Source organism: Elaeis guineensis, chromosome 6 (genome assembly GCF_000442705.2).
Source record: "Elaeis guineensis isolate ETL-2024a chromosome 6, EG11, whole genome shotgun sequence".
NCBI classification, from domain to species: domain Eukaryota; kingdom Viridiplantae; phylum Streptophyta; class Magnoliopsida; order Arecales; family Arecaceae; genus Elaeis; species Elaeis guineensis.
This window is the reverse complement of record NC_025998.2, coordinates 128,004,640-128,020,390: the sequence shown is the minus strand read 5'-3', so window position 1 is coordinate 128,020,390 and position 15,751 is coordinate 128,004,640. Positions and strand designations below refer to the sequence as shown.

General features: G+C 41.1%; 1 protein-coding gene across 1 annotated transcript in view; it reads right to left on the bottom strand.

The window, feature by feature from the left end:
• Positions 1-240: 240 nt before the first annotated feature.
• Positions 241-15,751, bottom strand: part of LOC105046669 (uncharacterized) — a 54,472-nt gene continuing 38,961 nt past the window's right edge. Inside the window, exons 16-17 of the mRNA XM_073259813.1 lie at positions 10,656-11,759; positions 241-1,202 (exon numbers count right to left, since the gene is read on the bottom strand). Of these exons, the coding sequence (XP_073115914.1) occupies positions 10,773-11,759 (987 nt within the window). The 3' untranslated portion in view covers positions 241-1,202; positions 10,656-10,772. The remainder of the gene's footprint in view (positions 1,203-10,655; positions 11,760-15,751) is intronic.

The following is a 15,751-nucleotide window of genomic DNA, read 5'->3' as shown; positions in this document are numbered from 1 at the left end:
TAGAAAGGCACCGACAGCTGGACTGATGCTCAGATTACAACAGCGATAAACCGATCATACACGTAATATAGCATACAATTGCAGGGGGAATCTGCAGTTGAGCATACACAACCAATTGCAGATATACAACCAGGAATAGAGATGAAAGTTGAAACCACTGTCACATCCAGCAGGGCTCTTTCCAATCTTCACGCTTATATAACCAAAACAGTAAACATTATTATCTTCGATATGAGCAAGTGGATGCAATGAAATCTTATAATCCTCATTAGCACTGGTAATTTAGGTTCACAATATGATGTACATGCGCCTATAAATAAAGTTGCAGATAATATGCTAACAGATCGTGGCAAAAGCTTAGAACACTGGAACAGGTCATTAGGTACAATCCCCTCACTCCATCCAAAATGCCCCATAGCCACCACTGAATCAATCAAGTCCATAAAGCAATAATTGAAGAATATTTGAATCAGGTTGCAACCCAAAACCATAAGCCGAACGATTGAAATGTAGCTGCTCAGTTCAACACATTGGATGCATAATGACTAGTTATGACTTATAAGCCATCTGAAGAAATTACTGCCCTGCTGGAGTGCCAGGCTCCTTCATTTGACCTTGCAATTTTATGTCTGAGGTTATGATCCTTCATCATTAGAAACAAGTTTCTGTCAGCTGCCACCACAGGCCTCCTGGAATATGAGAAACAGCTCTCTGCAATCCACCACAGAACTACTTGAAGGCACCATCCTCCCAACAGCTACTCTCAAGACATTCCTGCAAACACTGCAGATGCTGGTCCCATAACCACATGGAAAAGGCCAAGGATTAATATTAAACCATCGCAATGAGTTCATAAGCCAACCACAAATACATGGGACGAGGCTGTATGGTTATGGTCATGCAGGGAAGCATCCTCTTGGGTAAAGTTGGTGGGGTTCTTTCATCATTAAGCCCTGTCTCAACTTGTTTCGCATAGTTGAAAAGATAAATATCAGCCCCCACATAGCTGCTGTGTTATGATGGTCTTTACCAAAGGGTAAAGTTGCCTGCTGAGACATTCAAGCCAGAGGATCGGATTATAATATCATTAACTTAAGTGCAAGCACGGAAAGATAACTATTGATCTGACTTTGCAAGAGAAGCTGCAATTGTAATCTGAGTTTTGCACAAGTTGAGCAATGTTTGTATCAGATAGATGTGACCTGCAAAAGATGAGAACAACATTCTCATTTCCAAATATGACTGCTGACCGGTTGAACCAAATACTAGAAAAGTCACATATAAAGGTATACTTTAGACATTAAATATACTCACTTTGTTGCCCTAAGTTCTATAGATTTATGATTTTTATGTATACTACATTGAGAAAGAGGCTTCCAGAACATAAAAGGTACCACCAAAGGTGACTATCTCATGGTTTGTTGCCCCCTAGGAAATTAAACTAAACAAACTTAAATAAACACAGCCGAGGCAGCAGCAACAGCACCATCAACTCAGCACATTACAAGTACCATTCTGTATCATCTGATCCACTTGACACATGAAGCAGGAAGACATGCAAGCTTATCAACATATAAGTCACAATACTTACATTCTTATGTAAGTGATGCAGCCAAGGCCACGATTTGATGAAAATAGAGGAAGAAAATGCACGAAATAAAAAGAACAGCAAATATCAGAAGAAACTCTCTTCTAGAGTTTTAATTCAATATCAAAATAGACTGCCTACAACGTTGGCCAAAGGCCTTTATTTATAACAGGAGAAACCCTAACTTGATGCCTCAGCTATCTGGAATATTCCAGATTTATTGCGAATACAAAATAGATAAAAAAAATTAAAACTTCCAACTCGTCCAAGATCTTCGGGGCTCCAGTTGACCTGTCAAATAAATGAATCTGGCCCTAAAATTGGGCTGTGACAACAAAACGGTCAAGCATGTACAGTATAGAAAGAACTTTCCAAATTAAGATCTTATACGGGATTCTAACTCTAGATGAGAGATTTATGCTCGTTTTAGCACGACAGAGTCAAAACCAACAGGGTCAGACGCAATCAACCTGATTTCTTATTCTTTCGGACCCGATCTATCAAATCAAGATATTTATTTACCAACTAAAGCATCTATGTCATCCTCCCCAGATTGGAAAGAACTTGTCCTCAAGTTAGAAGTCTTCATTGTTTCCTTCAAGTAAGCGTGCTTCATCAAAAGGTTGATTTTGATCTCTAGCTTTGGTTTAAATAGGTCCTGCTTCATCGGTGCCAGAATAATCTTCTAACGATCCTTCCAAAATAAGTAGGTATTCCGACAACCATCATAAGTGATGCTGCGATCATACTACTGCCAATGCCTCCTCAAAAGCAGATGACAAGCATCCATGACAACGACGTCGCACCAAACTTCATTGAAGTACTTCCGTCCGATAGAAAATGAAACAAGACAGCAACCATCGACAACCACCTTGCTTCCTTTCTGGAACCATGATAGCTTATAAAATCAATGATGCTTTTCAGTAGTCAGGTTCAACTGAATGATAGCCTCCTTAGAGATAACATTCTCACAGCTACTTCCATCGATGATGACTTTGCGGACCTTTTTTTAATGGTGCAGTAGGTATAAAAGATATTAGTCCACTTCTAATCTTCTTTCTCCTTTTTGGGAGCAAGCATGCTCTTTCAAGCAACTAGAGCGTCTCCTCTATTTTCGAACAGTTGAGAATCATCCTCCTCTTCACCTCTTTCATTATAAGTAGGCTCTCGATCCTCGTCAGATAGTTCATCTCCTTCTATCAGTAACTGCTTCCTGAATCGACCAGCAGACTTCTTACACTCAATCTGTACATGCCCGAAGCTAGTTGAGGACTTCGAATCAACAGCCATATGAACAAAAGGGGTAGAAATTGTGTTGCGCTGCATGTCCCTCTGATCCTTCGATACTTGGTTGCTCCATAGGAGAGAATCAGACCTAAACACAGATCTTCGTCGCTGCTGCTCCTCAGCAACTACGGCATAAGAGTAAGCCTCTTTGACCATCCACAAGGAGTGGAGCCTCAAGACATCTTATATCAGCTACCTTAGTCCACCAAGGTATCTCGTAACCATATGTTCCTTGCTCTCCGTCAGATCATTTCTAATAACCAGTTAGTAGAACTCTTTCGTGTATTCGTCCACGGACCTATCCTCTTGTCGAAGATTTTGCAGACGCTGATACAAGAACTGCGTATGGTTGAAGGGCAAGAATTGCTCCTTCCACTTCTTCATCTTTTCTCAGTGCTGAATGTTTAGCTTGCCTCTGCGTTCTTTGATCTTCTTTAGCTGTTGCCACTAAGCAGAAGCCCTTTCCACCAACTTCAGGATGATAAACTACACCTTTTTATTGTCAGACAACTCCTTATACTCGAAGATGCACTCAATCTGATCCAGCCAATCGATAAACACTTCCGATTGTAGACTATCCGAATACTCAGACAGATCTACCTTGATGGTATCATATCAGTGGATTGGTCAATCGAACGAATCACCTCGATCTTCATGCTGGCAAATGAGAGTACCTCTATGGAAGGGGTTCTCAAAATCTAAAGCTTCTCCCTCAAATCTACGGTCTTTTGGTTCCACCTTGGATCTCGCATCTCGATTTTTCAACTGCATAAGACGCACAGTCAGTTCCTTCACTTGTCTCCTCAAATCTTTGCACTCTACCATCAAATCCCGCTCTCGCTACGAGATTTCTTTAGGAGCCGCTGTCACGTGAGTTGCAGTTTGGTTCCGCTTGCGGCCACCAACACCATCTGCTATTTCGACTGCAGAGAAGAAACTCCGTTCAAGGATCGATTGGGCTCTGATACCAATTGATGGAGCCAAAGCCACGATTTAATGAAAATAGAGGAAGAAGACGCATGAAACAAAAAGAACAGTAAATATAAGAAGAAACTCTCTTCTAAAGTTTTAATTCAATATCAAAATAGACCGCCTACAATGTTGGCCAAAGGCATTTATTTATAACAGAAGAAATCCTAACTTGACGCCTAAGCTACCTAAAATATTCAGATTTATTCTAAATACAAAACAGATAAAAAAATTAAAACTTCCAACTCATCCAGGATCTTCTGAACTCCCATTGATCTACCAAACGAATGAATCTAGCCCTACAACTAGGCTGTGATGGCAAAGCGGTCAGACACGTAGAGCATGAAAAAAGCTTTCCGAATTGAGATGTTATAGGCGATTCTGACTTCGGATAAGAGATTTATGCTCGTTTTAGTGTGGCAGGGTCAAAATAGGTAAGATCAGACGCAATCAGCTTGATTTCTTATCTTTTCGAATCCGATCCATCAAATCAAAGTATTTATCAGCTAAGGCGTCTACGTCATTAAGCTGGACTTCATTATAGCAACAAATCATTTTGATGAATCTCTGATTTCCACTTGATCATTCAATTTAGTAGTATGGAATAATAAGTTCAAGTGAGATGCTATGTTCAACCAAGTTTCAAGTGCCTAAAACGATATTATATTCTATATTTATTCTATGATATCCAATAAAATGACCTTTAAAATTTAACTTAGGTCCCATTAATGAACGCCCCAATAACATTCGTCAAGAGCAACACCCCAGTTATCCTAAATGACATGTCAACATCCAATTGGAGATGAACCTAAGTTTCTACAATTATCTACATGTCCTAACATTTTCTAATATTAATAACTTCACATCCATCAATATGCTTCAATAAAATGAGTCTTGACCACACATACAAAGATGAAAAAAATGAATGAATGCAAATTTATGGAGGTTAGCGATCCAGATGGAGAAATTGTAGGATATTTCAAGGAGCAAATTTGGAAACATAACGATGACTAATATAGTACATTTACCTTTAGTTAATGTATATGAACAAAAGATGTCTTTAGTGATAAATGGGGGTGATCCGCTTGATGAATGCCCCCAAGGCATCCGTTGACATTTCTCATAAACTATAAATCATTTTCTGAAAATACATTTGAGAGGCTCATCACATTTCACATGATGGTACTAGAAAAAAGCCTTCTTCAAGCTGTATGGCAACACTGTAAAGCGACACATGTACTTGACACTTACAAGCTCATTTAGAGACCTCAAGCCTTACTGTCTTTTCATACTATAGTTTCACATTATACTATAATTTTTTGAATACTATATCTGCATAAAGTTGCACAAACCAAATGCCAGTCTCGTGTATGGTAGGGTCTGCAGCTGTACACTTCAAGATTTACACAGACAGCAAAACATCGTGATATCAAACCAAAGCATGCAAACCTCATCTATTTACATCAAGAACTGAGCATAATGAGTATGCAATATCAGACTCTTTTATAGCAAATTATAATTTAATATCAGCCAAAGAGTCATATCTTTCACTTGCTGTTTTAGCACGTTTTTTCTTTTCCCATCAGAATATTTTCCTTTTTGTTAATGCAAAACTCATAATATTGAGGCTGGAGTTTCAACTCATTAAAAGTCTGAATGCCTGGCCTCAAACCTATCTTTGCCAGAATGCTTAAAACAATCCCCAGTGAGCTAAGCCTTACAGATGCACAATAATCATTTAAAAGAGATACTATGTAAATGAAGTTCAGAAACTAGAAGAAAACAAATGGAAAAAAAAAAAGTTTTATAATGGAAGAAAAAGAATAAGAATATAGACTCTTTGCTTATCTCAATAACCTCACATTTTGCCAACAGAAATTTGACCGAGATGGATGATGGTTTCAGATTTTTCACTGGAGAACCCTAATTCACAACAGCACCAAAAGGAAGATATAGCAAACATGAATGTTGGCACCCTTGGGGCTTAAAACAAACTTGCACAAAAGAAAAGATCAGAGTTATCCGCACTTTAAATCAGGGTGTAAGTAAAAACATGTATTATGTGACATAATTCAATAAGTACCATATTTCAGGTCTCCCACTAAACAATATAATCAGGTTGAATAATGGAACAGTTTAATGCTAAGAAATGTAGTAAAATGGGTTGGGCATAACAAGACAACTCAACAGAACCAGTTGGTCCAGTTCTCATTTTTATTAAGAATCCATGCATTATTGATTTTACATCAAAAATGATGTGAAGCAATCATAACCTTTTTTATCTAAAATGTTTACAGTCAGATCTATTGATGCGTGATTCATTTGATGAGATTTGAGTGATTTTACATGAAAACGGACTTCATCAGATTACTTTTTAATAGGCATGCTCTGTACACACCACCCAGATTTCTTTTAAGTCATCCAAAAAATGGTAATATTTTATGAATTATTAACTGACATGTTAGCTATTTACTGTATTATCTTTTACCACTGTTACTATTTATTGTTTTTAAGAAGAAAAAGAATTGATGGATGCTGAAGTTGAAAGGTGTGCACACAAGGAACACTGAAATTGCTGAGATTCTAAATGATGATGGGGAAACAAAGTGTTGCATGAAGTGGTGATTTCAATCATGAGGTGCTCACACCAAGGGTCGAAACTACACAACCTCTTTACAGTAGTCATAAGAGGAATTCATTACTGTTCCATGTGGATGACCTGTCACATATTTTACAGATGATAATTGTTAATGGGTAAGAAGGGAAGAAAAGTCCTCACAGATGAGGGCTTCAAAACTACCCTATATATAATGGGAAAGCCTCGAGTCCAGCATGTCTGTTGAATTCAAGCTTTTCCATCTCAGAGGCACAGGTTCCGCTGGCCCAAAGAAAGAAAAACATTTAAAAAAAAAAAAAGGAAAAGCAAGACCTCATCTAGCCTCTCTCTCTCTCTCTCTCTCTCTCTCTCTCTCTCTTTCTCTAATAGATGAGGCCCATCGGCTGATTTAAAACCTTGATCAAGGCACATGGCCTCTAGTTAATCGAGTAAAAGCAGAACCTTTAGATTGCAATTTTAGAGATATGGAAATGAGGCCCCAGTCAATATTGATAACATGAAGATGCCATAGTGTTATCTATCTTGTTGCATGTTGGATTTACTATGCACAAGATGGGATACACAAAATAAAACTAGTCGAACGAAGAAACTCCTTGTGTTGTTTTACAACTGGAGAACACCCTAGATACTTGGGACAAAAGTATAAAATAGCAATAAGACTAGCAAGATTGTATGGTTTGGAAAATTGAACAATCATGAGGGCCCAACAAAACATATTGCAGACACAAAAAAGAGAATTTGATATGGACATGTGATAAAACTGGGAAAGATGGTTAAGAGAAGTAAATCAAAGGAGGCATTGCAGCAGTATGTATAGAAAACAAAATGATGGCAGACTGACTGCACTTTGGATTCTTTCCTCATTGCATAAAATCTTTCCAGTTCTGTGAGAACCTCTAAGGATTGTCCCCTAATTGCCTGAGCTTAGGCCGAGTTACCAGTGTAGGTTACCCTAGCCTCAAACAAGTCTTTCAGGTGTTATAGAAAGCTCTTCTCTCATCCAGAAAATGCCTTGGCAAAGGAATTGCCACTGATTTGGAGGATTAGCATCAAGTTGAGAGTCCATCATCAAATATACTCAATGAAAATCCCACTTGATCTCTTCAGCTGACCCCGTTTAAATGGAACATGAGGTTCAAGTTAAGGGCTTAAGGCACATGAATGTCAAGCAACTGTTCATGTATGCCCATTACTTGCTATCGCCAAATTCATGTGTTGTACAGCTTACAAGCAAAGCTTACATAGATAATGGCGTCGAATATACACTCCTGCTCATCCTTGAGCCACTCTGAATTCTCAAGAACATAAAAGTTAGTGCTCCCACCAAATATTATTCCCCATTCTGCTCCCACTCAATGTTTATTAAACAAGTTAAGCAGGTCGGGTCAAGTTACCTATTTACTAGACATGATAGGTTTATTTTTAACATCCTAACCTGTTTGATAAACAAGTTGAGTTCGGATCTAGGATTTTTCTAACCCGACTCGTATATGACTCAACCTGACATGATTTCCACCCCCACCCCAAGTGCACTAATCATAGGTGGCCTACTTCCTCACCTATATAGAGAGAAGGTTTAAAGAAGGAGAGAATAGCATAGAGGAGCAAAAAGGTAAGGGGATAGCAAGTGGGAGAGGGTGGATCAAGAAAGATAAGTTAGGACATGCAAGTGGAGCCTAGAGAGTGGGAGAGAATGAAGCTAGCGAAAGGGTGGGGAGAGGCAAGGGAGAGAGAGATGGAGAGAGAGGGAGGGAGGAAGGGAAGGAATTGTTTTAGGACACGAGAGGCCGGAGTAGATGGAAAGCAAGGAGGTTATGGCATGGGCATTTGAAATGGAATAGTGAAATCTTAAATTTGAATGTGATTACAATTCACATTTTAAATCATCACTCCCATGTGTCTCCCTTGAAACAAATTAGCCAGAAAGGGTGCCTTAACAAGGGCATAGATGGTATGTAACACATAGAATTTCATTTTTGTTACAATATATGTAAATATTCAATCATGCATAAATATGCTCATGGCCCAGCGGCTACATAGCTAGGCCAAGCTTGGTTCATTCAATCAAGTCCAACCAAGCTGCTATAGATCCAGAGAAATCCCAATCTCAAGTGGTCTAAGCCCATCAAGCTATCAGCCTAGCACAACTCAAGCCACCCTTAGCAACAAGCAAGTGCAATTGATTGTCAGTTACAAAAATATCAAAACATGGCTGCCCAAGTCATCTCGAGGATTAAAGTGTCATCCATGTTAACTGGCACAAATCAGACAATATCATGTCAATGCCTAACTAGGCATGTGGCACAGCTTCATGCCAATGCATGTCAAGCATTGGCATATCACAGCTTGACAAGTACCATGCTAGTGCTACACAAGCAAGATCCCTACATGTAATACTTAAAGCATTGTGTTAATTTACCATGCTAGTCCAAAAGTGCATTTGTGATGTGCTAGGCTACACCTTATGCCTCATCATGAGACAATAGATTCTAACCATCGCTGGCAAAAGATTCAATCTACCACCAAAAATTAAGATGGTTGATGACTCTACGAGTCCCTCGTTATAACAAAACAAAAAATCTAATTTGACTCTATTTTAAAATCCCAAAACAGCCCCTAATAAGGCACAATTACTGTTCACTCTTACTGTAGCGTGAGCAGCTCTTACTGTAGCGTGAGCAGTGCTTGAACAATATCAATACAGTAAATGGGTCTCACCAAACTAACAATGAAATCTGAGATCTTTTACTATGAGCCTTTGATTGTAAAGATCCACTAATACTAAAAAAACCTAGAAAGAAACAAAAAAGAAAGAAATGAAAATTGATAACTATAGTTAAATCTAAGAAAGATCCCCTGTTGAAGCCCTTCAATGCATCCTACCACATTCTAAATCTCCATCACAAACTTATGTCAAGTCTCTTTTATATTCTTAGAGAAAAATGGTTATGCTAAATGACATAAGCATCTTGATTTAGTTGCAAGAAGATGCATCACATTAGAGTCACAATAACACAGAGCATACACTGATCAACGGAGAATTAGCCAGTCCATAATGAAGCTAAAGCCAATGCAATATATAGCACACCAACTTCTAAAAGCTTTAAGAAGGAAGGAGGTTAAATTGACTGACCATCCAACACAGACATAGTAGTAGCTTAATGCTTGTGACATGAAAGGAAGGAGATATCAGTCGCCGGAGCATTGCATGCTTCTGTCATATATTAGAATAGGTGCACCTGCTGGCCATCATCACAGCATAATAGCCCCTAGAACTGCTGGATCTCTGTAATGTTAATATTTTCTACTTGTGCATTTCAATCTTCGAATGGATTTTATTCAACATTGTTTATAGTATATAATTTTCTCACATTAACAGTCAGATGTACTAACAAAAATATTAAAAATGATTATCTTGCAAACAAAGATTCCGCAACGGTCATTATATAGTCATTATGTCTGTCATAACATATATGCAATGGTGGTTGTGTTGTTTGGTTGTTCTGGAAATTATAATGTGACAAAATTGACCCAAAACCTTTTGACAATCATTGTAATAGCTATCTTTTGGAATAATGGTAAGAACTTCAACAGCTAAAATAGTTCAACTAGAGAGTATTACTTCAATAGACCAGGGAAAAGATAGGAAACAGATATATCTTGAGGGAGAATATTTGCATGCAAAAAGTAGCTGGCTCAGCTTTGGATCCACTTAAAATACACACACACACACACACACACACATACATACACAAGCAAGGATTTGCCATAACATTAAGTAAATAACTAAATTATGTCTTCCATTTAAACAGGCAAAAGCATGAGGAACCATGTAACATTAATGTCACGAGTAAGAGAATCTGTAAAGTAATAACTTTTTGTATCTAAAAAAAAGTTTCCCCCAGGCTCAGACTAGTAGTTTTGATTCCGGATAATACCATAGTGCATGATTTGTGTTCGCTTCTTAACTCGTGCTTTAATTAATGGGAACATAGATTTACATCCTTGCCCTCTATAATTTGGTATTAAACATGAAATTATTAAAAAAAGAAAATGTGCGTGGAAAGATTATGCATCTTGACATGTCAAGAGAAGGATACTCTACACTTTTCAGAAAGGGAAAATTCAAAAGGGGAGGAAGGGAGGGAGAGATTGTAGACAAAGGTTACTGCCTGATTGAAACATTCCACATACCTCAAATTTCTCGTATGGATCAAACCATCAGAAATCTGAGATATAAGTTCCATCGATCTTGATACACCATGCCAACGGTAACAACTCCACATCAGCAAAACCCATCTAAAATGAACTCTACAACTGAGCAAGTTCCTGTGGGTTCTCCATAGCTTCTTTAAGTATCATCTCTGCTCTCCGCTTCTTGTCATCCTTCCCATCATCCCTCAGGAACCACGAATCTGTTTTAGCATTCAGAGCTTTCGCAAACAATGGCATCGCTAAGGATTTCTTGTGAATTCCAACCTTAAAATGCACCGGGGGCCTTTCACTAGGAAGAAACCTTTCCTTGCTAATCAAGGAATTAAAAGACCCACTTTTTGCTGCCTCAATGGCAGGTGCAAAAGTCTCAAGCACTGACAATTTCTCGATAGCATCCTCATTCGGGATAATGATTTGTGACACTTCCTTCTCCCCAGATGGCAAAGGTGGGGTGAGGAAAGGGTTACTACAAACAGCCTGCTTCCCCTTCCCAGCATCACCGTCGGTGGCAGGGGAAAACTCAGCTGTATCATTGCAAGCAAGCCGCTGCTGTAAGCTTAGCAAAGACTTCTCGGCCTTCTGCCGCCGCCTTGTTTGTTCAATTTTATCTGCACGGAAATCTGTGGCCCTCTCGTTCCAAACTGGCGTGTGGATATAAGTATGTGGATCAGGGAATGCCGGCAGCCAATCAGGTATGTGCTTCCCTGCAGGAGCCTCCCCAATATGAGCAAAGCTAGGTGTCCGCTTGGGGATCCGAGGAATTGGGAATCGGGAAACAGGTTGGTCAAATGGGACCTCCTCTGTCGTGCTAACAAACTGGCTGATCTCTCGAACAATACCTGAACTGACCAGGCAACTGTGTACGTCTGATGCACTGGAGAACCCCTGCGACGAACCCAGATCCTCCAGCCCCTGAATGACATCAAACACATTGCTACATGTCCTCCCGGACAAATTAGCATAAAAGTTTGCAGCTTTGCCTAGATCACATATGTACCGGATCGCAACATCTGCTAGAGCATCAAGGGCAGAGCGATGGGAGCTGTGGAACCCGGTCGACTCACAGATCTGAGTCACGGCGACCTTGGCAATGGCACGGCCAAACTCGTCACTGCCGGATACCTTACTCTTCTTCGGGCTGGTCTGGTTGTCCCTTCCACTCTCCCTGCCTCCATCGCTCATATTCAACTAATCTGTCATCGGTCCTGAATCCAAAGCTTCACCAGCTTCGACACGGGACTCAACACCACGCCCGATCTGGAACAATGGTTTCGGAAGAGATACGTCTGGAAAACCCTAGGTTTCAACAGCATTTGAAACGAAGGCGGGACAGGAAGACCGGGAGAGCTCGGAACTGCTCGGAGACTCACCGTGAGTTTCTGCGCCGACAAATCGGTCCCCCCATGGATCTCGGCAACTGGAAATCAAAGAGGACGGCAGCCTTGGAGTTCAATTGAGTTCTAGAAGAGGGAGAAAAAAAATCCAGGGTTCATGGCGCAGAGATCAAGATATAGGCGAGAAAAATCTAGGGTTTGGTTGTCCGTTAGGGTTTTTGGAGGGGAAAATTTAAAAACCTTCGAAAAACCCTAAAGAGAGAGAGAAAGAAAGAGAGGAATCGAAGAAAAATTGATGAGAGTGGGGGATTATTTATAGAGGGGGGTGGTTGGGGCAAAGATTGGGAGGCTTTTTGCCTTGAATAAGAAGTCCGAGATCTAGCGGCGAACCGTAGCTCGGGGGAGTTTGTTACAGAAACGTGGCTTGCTTTGGTTGGTTCGGACAGATGGGACGGGTTGAAGAAAAACGAGGGATGGGAGATTTAACGTGTGCCGGCGGAACAGTGGCATCAAATGTCTCGGCTTTTGTGTCGCGCTATGCGGCCCAACGACATTCACAGGAATGCTGCCGCGTGGAGCCCACGTCATTGGGACTTAATGCCGTCCATGAATTGAAGCCACGTGTCACGTGCAGGTTGCGGCAGGGTATGCTGCATGTGGCTGTTTGCTGTTTGGATGATATATGTGAGATTCCTAGTTTATGCATGCTCTTAATGACGGGGGCTTTATGAGCTCGCACGATGCGGCATGTTCAACCAATGAAGTGCATTTCCCAATATCCCGGGTATATGGAGCATCCAAAGTTCGAAATCTTGAGCAGGCAAAATGCAAAATTTAGAGGCCTAGCAAGTTAATTTACGAAGTTTTATAGGGTTCAGATCATAACTTCCATGCGGGAAAAAAAAAAAAAAAAGAGATCGATCTTCTTTTAGGAGTCTGGCTGTGTGATGGCAGTTGGTGCTTTCAAATCAGGAAGAGCTTGATGGAGAATAGACGAAAGAGCAGGGTCATGCAATCCATCTGTATAGAATTTTTTATTTTCACCTTCAATCTGATTGTTACTCTGCAGAAAGCCAGAGAGGAGAGGCATGAATTGTTCCATCGGCCCTCTTAGGATGGAGGGCGGCGAGCCGACGGAGATGGATGAGGCCCACTAGTGTGAGGATGGAGGAGGGCCAGTGGATGAGTTTCACCTCTCCTCTCTCTCCATAGAGATGAAGATCACCCATCCATCAAAAGTTTGGAGCACGGTGCAGAGGGTGATAGGCTGGTATGGAAGAGGGCTACTCGCATGAGGATGGAAGGCATGTGGAAAGGGTTGCACAGCTCTTCTCCATGGAGCAAGTGCGATCAAATCAGATATTAAAAAAAAAAAAAAAATCAAAATGGATGGTGAAGAAAAGTTGATTAGAACCACCTGATTTTATTACGCATAGTGAAAAGATATATACATGTACAAATTCAATAATTTTATAAAATTTATTCAGCATGTGGATAAAATCATGAGCTAGATAAATTTTGTTGTGGTGTAGTGATGGCTTCTTTAATTCTACATCGGTTATGAGTTAAGAGAAAATATAGCTTATATGGATTAGAACTTTCTCCCCCAACGTGAGATATCTTTTAAAGGACAAAACCATGAGGCTCTAAATGATCAAGGCCCATTGAAGCCTAAAGGTCCATTGAAGTCCAAAGACCCACTGAAACCTAAAGATGATCATAAGTCAAAGCGGACAATACCTCACATATGCGGAGGCGAAGGCATAAGCCAACCATCTGAGCCATTCGACCTTTTGGGAATGCATTCTATCCACACTTACTCCCTCTTGACTGGGGGGCAGTGTTGTGGTGTAGTGAGAGCTTCTTTAGTCCCACATCAATTATGAGTCAAGAGAGAATATAGCTTATATGGATTGGAACCTTCTCTCCCAACGTGAGGTGCCTTTTAAAGTACAAAACCGTGAGGCTCTAAATGATCAAGGTCCACTAAAGCCTAAAGACCCACTGAAGCCTAAAGGCCCACTGAAGCCTAAAGATGATCATGAGTCAAAGCGGACAATACCTCACGTATGCAGAGGCGAAGGCATAAGCCAACTATTTGAGCCATTCGACTAAGGCTGGAACTGGACCGAGGCGGACCGAGTTCTACCCCTGCCCGAAAAAATTTTTCGGGCTTCGGGTCGGGTTTAAACCTGATTTTTTTAAAAAAATACAGGCCCGAGCCCGACCCGAGCTCGGGCCCGAGACCGATCCAAACCCAATCGGGCTGGTCCAATTCCAAATCCATATAAGGTGTAAGGTCCGAACCCAATCAGGCATGGACAAGATTGTTATGGAGGGAGGGGATGAGCAGGGGAGGGGATGATCGGAGGCAAGGGAGAGGAGGGAGGAGCTGGAGGGGGAGGTCGGTGGGGGGAATGGAGGAGTATCGGAGAACGCAACCTATCAGAAGGCTCCCACTACCATGCCGGCGAGCATCCCCTCCGTCGAGAGCTCTTGCAGCAACATTATGGTCGACGGCTTCAGATCGCCACCCAACATGCTGACGGAGCCTGTCTGAGACACCGTTCGACGGGATCTGTCATGGATCGCAAGCAATCTGAAGTTGATCGTCTTTCTGAACCTCTGTTTGGAGGATCCAGATAAGGTGCTCCGAGATTGGGACCTCTAGGGCTGATGATCGAAGAGCTCCGCCACCATCAACGCCTTCGACTCTCCTCCACCGCAGCCGCCATCTCCTGTAGCCAAGTCCACTGCCACCTCCACCCCCGGCATCGGTGCGTCATTTTTTTTCGATAGTGACTCCCTCCAATCAAGAGGGAGACTTCCCACTCCGTCGACTCCGATTTGATTGTACCGGAGTCCAGGCAAAGGCGGAGGAGGGGCTGGGGGGTGGAAGGAATAATGACTGGGTGAGCTGGCAAACTGACCTATAGAAGGGGAGAGCAGCAAGAGCTGAACAAGGGGAGCCCAGATAAGGGTTTAGGTTTTGCAAATGAAGCAAGCATATGCGCAGCCTGACTTCGATCCTGATTCGGGCTTGGGCCCGGGTCGGGCTCGGGCCGGGCCAAAGGTCTGCCCGAGCCCGGCCCAAAAGTAGATCGGACCCAATTTTTTAGGCCCGAGTCTGGTCCGAATAGTTTTGGATCGAGACCGAAGTCCGATCCGAAGTCGGTCCAGTCCGATGGGCCTCGAGCCGGTCCGAGCCCACTTTCAGTCCTACATTCGAGCCTTTGACCCATGACCACAACAAATCTCATAAATTTATATTTAAGATTTTATCAGATCCTATAAATCAATCCATGATAAAGTTTTCCAAGTTGACCAAGTGAATATGATAAAAGTGTTGATAAATATGAAAAATTAAAAAAAATCTTTGAGATTCTACCAATAGAAAGTTTGAAAAATTTTTGACATTTTATGTGTCAATCTGGCAACTTCATCAACTCTTCATTAAACTTTCTACACTTATCTCAAAGTATGAAGTGCCATCGAATGGTTGAGCTCGTGAAAGAAGATCGATCATTCTTTCGCACAAAAGATATTGGTTGCAAGATGGCTAGTAAGCCATCTTTGGCACATAATAATTGCCTTTTGATCATTTGCAATATATTTGGATGGTAATGACAAAAATGTCATGACTTTAATGTTCAACATGCCCCCAATGTAGATATTGCATTGTAGGATTAGAAATTTATTGGATTTTGATTGCACAACGGACTATGATTTTCAAAAACTTTT